Source organism: Cynoglossus semilaevis, chromosome 7, assembly GCF_000523025.1.
Source record: "Cynoglossus semilaevis isolate Cse_v1.0 chromosome 7, Cse_v1.0, whole genome shotgun sequence".
Lineage (NCBI taxonomy): Eukaryota > Metazoa > Chordata > Actinopteri > Pleuronectiformes > Cynoglossidae > Cynoglossus > Cynoglossus semilaevis.
This window is the reverse complement of record NC_024313.1, coordinates 10,270,229-10,278,197: the sequence shown is the minus strand read 5'-3', so window position 1 is coordinate 10,278,197 and position 7,969 is coordinate 10,270,229. Positions and strand designations below refer to the sequence as shown.

At 47.0% G+C, this 7,969-nt stretch overlaps 1 protein-coding gene across 1 annotated transcript; it reads right to left on the bottom strand.

Moving 5' to 3' along the window:
- Positions 1–1,803: 1,803 nt before the first annotated feature.
- Positions 1,804–5,737, bottom strand: LOC112487230 (exostosin-1-like). The gene is made up of 3 exons (XM_025056948.1): positions 5,135–5,737; positions 3,891–4,478; positions 1,804–3,689 (listed from the first exon to the last, which is right to left on the bottom strand). Exons 2-3 carry the CDS (start codon positions 4,194–4,196, stop codon positions 2,931–2,933), a joined length of 1,065 nt encoding a protein of 354 aa, XP_024912716.1. The 5' UTR covers positions 4,197–4,478; positions 5,135–5,737; the 3' UTR covers positions 1,804–2,930.
- Between the last annotated feature and the right edge of the window lie 2,232 nt (positions 5,738–7,969).

Sequence of the window (7,969 nt, the reverse complement as noted above, 5' to 3'; positions counted from 1 at the left end):
GGGGGGGGCGCTCTAATTGGTTTGGCCAGCTGTTATCTGTGTACAGTAGCACAGTTCAATCACAGCTCCAGTCAGCAGGGGGCAGGATCACTCTCCGTAACCTCTTCATTCACAGCTTAATTCAATTGGAGAGCAATTATCCAATCACCCTCAGGCTTCAACATCCTTGTTGGTCTCTGTTCTCATCAGGGAGTCGTCCCCCCCCCTCACCCTCAGCCTCCCCCGACTCCCTCTTCACTGCACTGAATGATGTTTGCATCGACGTACAAACACAACACAGCGGTCCGCTCAGATCTGACTACAGATTGTCTCAGATACAAGGGTTGGCTTTTATCCGTCTTGGACCTGAACCTGATCGTCCGTCCGCTGAGACGCCAGTCGGTGTCAAAATGTATGAAAAGACTTGCTTTGGACAATTAGCCTATCCAACTAGCAGGTCGTGGGCCACATGCAGCCCACTGACAACCACAGAGCGGCCCAAATGAAATGGAAGGAATCCCAACTGGGGAGTTTTTCAGAAATTCCTACAGACGTCAATGCAGCTGCACTGGTGTCAGAGGTGGATGGACAAATATCTGTTTATTGCTGCAAAGTGTTGGATACTGATACTGATACTTTTTTTTATCAAATATTTGGTATTGGTAATTTCTTATTCTTTATTGTAATATAAGAACTACCATAAAAACGTTCATGTCTGCAAAGAGTTTGGAACATTTTTGGACTATTTTTTTCAGAAACAAATCCTTTCCAAAATGATGTAAACTAGCCGGCTCCCTCAGGTGGTAACTTTTTTTTTTTCGGAACAAATCCTTTCCAAAATAATGTAAACTAGCCGGCTCCCTCAGGTGGTCAGAGACCGTCATTATCACAGGAGGAGAAGGGAGGTCTACAGACCCATGGCATTTATTTGTGTCTATGAAAAACACATTAAAAACAGCAAGTGACAAGTCCAGACAGGAGTGTTTGGCTGCTGGTATTTTTGACACACTCTGTGAAACTAAGGCCAAAGCTGAGTTTTTCACTCTTTGATTTTTGGTGTTGGATGTCAGAAAATGCCCGACAGAGTCGGACGACGGACTAATGCACTGTTTATTTAAAGGAGAAGCTGCTGAAACACTTTTAGTCTCTGTGTTTTTCCCCCCACTTTTCTTTACAGCTTTGCAGAACAGCCCATTGTGCATGAATGATGTTAGCTAACTGGATCCAAAACCATTTGTTTTTCTCCCCCATCAAAGCTGCGCTAAGCCGCTCATAAAGCCACTGACACGTTTATGAATGAACACATTTCCACGGCAGTTTGCCGTCAGAGACAAACACTCTGGTTGCCGTTCCTGCCGTTATGTTCTGCTTTGTTTGTCGTCAGGCTGCCAGTTAAAGTCACTTTCCACACTTGGGAGGAAAATAGAGAGAAAAACGTGCCTCCGCACGCATTAGCTGAGAACATGACTCAAGGCAAATGGGGGTGTCAGAGGATGGGAGAAGGTCACAGACTGATGACACACCCCGTCTCCTTCTGTCACCGACTCTGACGGGTCCTTGTTGTGGACCGAGAAGTCCACGTGTGTGTGTGCTTTACTGCCTCTTTGAGGACATTTACATTCAGACCACATGGACCGTGAAGGGTCCACTCTTAGAACAAGAAGCACATGGTCTCACATGGTCCCAACAAACCTGGTGCACAGCGGTTTGGTCAACGTGAACACCAACACAGCTGAAACAAACCAGGTGCACAGCGGTTTGGTCAACGTGAACACTGGTGCGGAACTCTGGTCCGACCTCAGGACGGTCTGGAGAACTCGGTTCAATTAGGCCGCAAGTTCTGAAGAGCAGACCACACCACCTGGACCAGGTCAAGAGCTGGTACCTCCAGAAACTAACAGAGACCAGGGAGAACTTCATCATGGTTTTCCAGCTAGTGGAGACTGAAGGAACTGCGTCCATTTAAAGTCAACCGAAAGTGCCGTCAGAAACCACCGTTTTATGGTCCACATAGAAAGATGTGACCCACACTCACACACTCTTGTGACCCACATAGAAACTGTATGTTGTAAGGTAAGATCACAAGTCCCGGTTAAAGATGGTGGACCAAATTGTTGGGCCCATCATCTCAGCCAAACCTTAACCATCGCTGGCCAAGAAGACCATGTGGGCCACACATACACATACTCGTTTTTGGTCCACATTGTCACCATTGGGCCGGATGTCGTTCCAGTGTGTGACGTTCTGTGTAGCTACTTTCAGCCAATAGAAATCAGACCTATGATACAGAAAGAGATTTTCCTGGGCGTAGTCCAAGAGATTCGGCCCACATCTGGCCCACTTCTGTCGTCACTCAGTTTTTTTCCTTTGCTCTAACAAAGAGTCCTGAACACAATACTACGACAAACTTTAAAGGCAGAGTCAGCGTTTTTCCACAGACTGTTTAAATACCAGCAGACGCCAGCGCGTGCACAGATGCCAAGTGTGAAATCTCAGGCGTAAACCCATCGTCATCGGGTGTCTCTGCGTTTTCCAAACCAAAAATATTCAACAGCTGCTCTGCTGAAAACCACTGGGGGAAAAAACAGTCAAAACGTCATTTTCTTATCTCCACCTACTGTAGTTCCCACGTTTCTAGCACTTATCTAAAAAAAAGTTCTTTCTTTTTTTCCAGCCCAGATTACAACAGCTGGTCTTTCTCTCGCATGGTATCATGGGAAAACACACAAACACAGGTAGAATATGAACACACACTGATCTGAACCACAACCATGAGGTTCAGCTCTCAAGACATAGATAGATATTGATGAGTCCATGCACTGAAACAGCAGCCAGCAGAGACAACCGCACACAAACTGCAGCCATTTCCTGCCCTCTGACAAATTAACACCAGCGTTTATGGCTTAAAAATATATGGTTAGTGAAACCAGAAGCAGTGAAACCAGCAGCTCTTACTGTGAGTATTCCTGGTTGTCCCGGTCGCAGCGAGAGTCCTTGTGTTTCTCCCAGTCTTTGCCGTGTTTGCAGGTGGTCAGCAGGACTATATCCTTCCCGTTGTGGATGTGGTATAGAGCGTTCCGGGTCTCGGAACCGATGCCTGTCAGGTAGCGTTTGCCCTTGAAAACCAGCAGGTACTTCCTGGAAGGTGGGGCGTCGTTAAGGGTCAAATAACCCGTGGCCCCTCCCTTCAGGGGATGATCCTTGGAAAACAGGGGGATGGAAATATCAAAGTTTGGTCTAAAGTTGACCGCGTCGGCGCTGGCCTTGGCCAACATGGCCTGTCCCACCTCGAAACCCAGATCCTCGGTGTAGTCCGGCCAGGTGCCAGAGTAGAGGTTGAAGACCAGGTGGTTCCTGCCGTCGTTCCACGTGGGCAGGCTCTGGATTCTGGACCTGACGTTTTGGACATACTGAGCGGAGAGCTGGTCCCTGTCCAACGTGTCCACTGCCAGGACAAAGAGACAGGCCTTCGCGGGGTCAGTGGTGTGAAACCGAGACTCTTCGATGGAGGACAGGATCTTCTGGTAGGTCTCGGAGACCTCACCCCCGGCTCTGTGGGGGGGGTAAATGTAAACCCTGAAGCCCGACTGGCAGCGGGCGAAGTCGAAGCAGGTTTCCATGCGGCAGCGTTTGTTCTTGTAGATGTTGTCGCGGATCGCCCGGCGTTCTCGGGGTGAGGTGTGCTGGTGATGGAGCTGAGGGCTGTCCTCCTGTCCAGACACAAATCCAAACACAGAGACTTAACATCCACGTCACACGGTTCAGTCTAACTACTAACGCTCTCTGTGTACTACTGAGTATTTGTCCTGATCAAATACCTACAGAGGCCAAAAGACAACATTTAACAAATGAATTCAGAATTATCTGCTACATTTAGTCCCTGAGGCGGTGTGGACCGGCTCAGTCAGTACCTCCTGTTCTCCCCCCTCCAGGTACGGTTCTAGCAGCTCGGTCGATGGCGTCCAGCGCCTGGACGGACTCCTCTGGGGCTGGGGTTGAGGCTGGTACGAGTCCTGAAACTGGTGGGAGTACTGGTACTCCTGCTGATGGTACAGGTGGTACTGGTGGAACTCTGGGTCCTGGGGTAACTGATACTGGTGATACTGATACTGATCCTGCTGCTGCTGGAACTCCTCGATTTGCAGAGCCCACAGATAGACGAGGAAGAGAAGACCGGCCCCCACAGACACGAGCAGGTACCGCTTCTTGGCCTGCATGTGTGCTGTGGGGGGAGGAGGAGGAGGAGTTGGTGGGTACGGGGGCAGAGGGCAAAGAGGGATGATGGGAAGATGGCAGGAAGTGACAACAACAACAACAAAAGGAGGAGATGGAAGTGAGAGAGAAAAAATGACAAAAGAAGAGAAATAAAAAACGGTCAGTGAAGAGAGAGAGAGGGAAATGGAGGACGGGGAAGTCGGGGGAGAGAGGTAGAGAAAGGTCAGCTCGCCCCACAGGGCAGTCTCTCTATCCGCAGCTCAGCATCTTTACGAATGGAGCCACTAAAAGAAGAAGAAAAGTTAAGATAAAGTCAGAATGATATGGAAAGAAAAACGACTTCAGTTCGGTTCTGTCTCAACAGCTAAATGACTTTGGAGATGAGGAGGTGGAGTGTGAGTGTTTCCAGACGGAGGAGCGTCCGTCCGGTCGCAGCACTAACGTCCACACCCTAACGGTCGTCCAGCTGCTTTGTCCAAGTGGAAATGTAAATAATTTCAGCTTGTGTACGAGAACATGTAGTCTTTAAGCCAGAGCCTCACCATAAATGAATTTATTTTTTTTATTTCAGGATCACACTTCTTTTTTTTTTACTGCAGGGAAAAATTTTTTAATGTTTAAAAAAAAGACAAAAGTTTATGGATTGACATCATGAAGGATTTTTCCATGAATAAAACTTGGATGAGGAAGAAAAACACGGAGTTCCTGAGCAGAAATAATTACATTTTGTTGCACTTTCTGTGCAAAATTAAACAAAAAAACAAGAAGAGACAATTGAAAAATTATGAATGAATGTTTTTAAATGTGGGGGAAAATATCTGGGCAAAAATACAAAACTCCTGGAGCCAATCTGTCAATGTCCTTGAAGTATTGATCCCCTGTAGTTCAGGATGACGTGAAGACGAAAGGTGTTAAAAACCACGGGGTCTTTAGAACTCACCTGTTCATACGGAACACCTGTCGTCCCAGGACCGGACCGGGGGGTCCTCTGCTCTCCCCTCCACGCAGCCTGTGCAGGAATCCACAGTCCGGACGCGCATCCTCCAGTTTGGCCACCTTCACCAACTCATCAAATCCCGGTTCAGACACTCACTCAGCTCGGGGAAGCCAAACACGGTGCCTGCCTACATCCTCCGACACCGACCCGTCACAAAGTTTCCCCGAGAATCCAGCCGGCAGGAGGGCACGAAGAAGGAGGTGGAGGAGGTGGAGGAGGAGGAGGAGGAGGGAGCAGCCGGCTCGGCGGTCAGCCTCCACGGCAGCTCTTCAGGCTGGGCACGGAGGAGCTTCTGCTGCCAGAGCAGTGGAGGCAGCGCATCCATCCACATTTAACTGATGTGCGATACACCGGGCGTGTGCGCGTCCACCCCACAACTGCCGTCTCCCTTCTCCTTATAAATAATCCAGAGCATCCCTCAAACTTTAGGATCCAAATCCAGGCTCGCGCCGCCGCCACCACCACCTGTGCGCTCCCGTTTATATAAAAAAAATAAAAATTAAAAATCCTCTGGTCAGGTAAGTTAGGGAAGATAAGACGTGTGGAAACACAATCCAGAGGAGATAAGACGTGTGGAAACACAATCCAGTTCAGACCCGACTTGCTGGTGCGCACAGTGTCCGAGTGTGTTCGGTTCTAGAAGTGTGTCTCCTCTGGTTCTGTCCACCCTGACTCGGGGTCTCTGAGAGACCCGCCGTCCTTACGTTTCCATCCTCAGATGGATGTGGGCTGCGCCACCGTGCAGCATCAGCAGCATCAGCAGCAGCATCAGCAGCAGAAGGCTGGGAGTACCCCAGGGCGACCACAGCAGCCAATGGTGTAGTAACTGTCTCCAACACTTCATAATAATCAGATTATTATCATTGTTGTTGTTGTTGTTGTGTTTACTGCGTATTAGTATCAATATTTGCCGTGTTACGGTATAAAAATACAATATTTATCGTGTGTTCATCAGCGGGGACACCACCCGTCGTTTTATCACCTATTTCGCACGGAATCCGTGTAAAAGTATTTACAAGAGGACAATAGACCCACTAGGTGGCAGTCAAGCCCTAGAGTGAAAAAAAAAAACCCATGGTTATTAGCAAAGTTAGCCTAGCCTAGCCTAGCCTAGCCTTCAAAAGAAACAACTATTTAAGTGACAAATAAAACTATTTTTTTCTTGTTCAAACCAATTTACTAAGTTTATATATTTGCAAATAAATATAAATGTATAAATGTATTGCAAATATGTGTCATTCATTAAATACTTAATTTACATGTTGAGACAAAAATGACGAAATGAAAAGCACAGCTGAGCTGATCCTGACCCTCCCCCAGAACTCTTTACATTTTATTTATTTATTTTTTATTTTCTTCATTTTCTTTCTTACTAGTACCAGAATATGTTTCTCCAACAGGAGCAGAGCTGCAGCATGAAGATGCTGATCTTCACGTAATTTGTGGCATTTTCAAATTGAGATTTTGCTCAGCCCCGGTTCCTCCTCCTCTTCCTCCTCAGATGTTGGTGATTCTGTGGGAAATGATGTTAAAGAGACCAGTAATGAACGCGTGGTTAGTGATGTGACTCTTTTTGGAGGCTATATCCACTTTTAATTAAGTCTCAACTCATTAAATCTCTTAATGATGGGAATATTTGGTCCGATAAATTAACCTCCCCCCCCCCACCTCCCTCCCTCTCTCTCTCCCTCTCTCTCTCTCTCTCTCCTGGTGCTGTTATTTGGATAGATGCTGTGTTCGACAAATCAAATTCATCTGATGCTGATTGTAAATAGATGTCAATGTCTCCCTAATAAGGAGAGGGGTGTGTGTGGGGGGGAGTTACAAATGCTGTTTAAACGCATTCAGGCGCATCGGGCATTGAAGGGCTCCCTCTTGTGGCTGGATCCAGCTCTACCTAAGGGAGACCTCAGCGTCAAGTCCTTTGTTTTTAGAGTGAACATTGAGGAGAAAAATTAATAATTTTTTACTGAAATTCCTTCTAAAAAATTAATTAATTAATTATGGTCCAATCACAATGGAAAACATTTTGTTCAGTTTTAAGTTGAGGTGATCTGTGCTGCAACAAAAGAAAAGAAAGATTTCTAAAGATTACATTCAAGCCTTTCTACATTCACTTCTAATTTTAAACTCAATTCTTGGAACATTTTCTGAGTGTTTTCTCTGTTTTTTTTATCTCCATTAAGCCTCTTGTTCGCAGCCCTCTCACTTTTCTCCCTCAGTGTCTCTTCTACACTCCCAGCTCGTCCCCGTCAGGCGTGACGTGACACAGTGTTTCCGTCCAGATTTGTGAACACAGACAAAGAGACAGCGTAATTACACCCTGTCATGTAAAGTGCAGTGTAGAGGAGACAACAGCACAGAAACACGTCAGCGCAGCGGCGTCACTTTATACAAAGAGATGACAAAACACACAGTCCTGTGACTGGAGTCGAGTCAACCGTCTCTGGACGTGGACACGGCAGAACGCGCGCTCCTGGACTCCTGTGTTCTCCATCATCATCATCATCAGGTTCTTCGTGGTCCAGGGACCTCCATGTGAAGTCCTGAGCTCCCGTCAATTGGTTTTTCATGTTTCTAGAACACTCACTGGACTACAGTGTGTGTGTTTGTGTACGCAGAAGAACCCTGGGATGTGTGAGGGTCGATCGATAACTGACGACCTCGTGCTTCTTCTTCCTCTTCGGCCCAGGACACGTGACCTTTTTATGACGATCATGTGTCTGTGTCACAGTGACTGTTCCACTATGAACAAGGTTTTTTAAAAAAAAAAGAAAA

Coding starts and splice junctions, on each gene's coding strand:
- LOC112487230 (XM_025056948.1), bottom strand. CDS start 4,196: ATGCAGGCCAAGAAGCGGTACCTGCTCGTGTCTGTGGGGGCCGGTCTT. Junction 3,690..3,890: donor TGGAGGGGGGAGAACAGGAG/GTACTGACTGAG, acceptor GTGTCTGGACAG/GAGGACAGCCCTCAGCTCCA.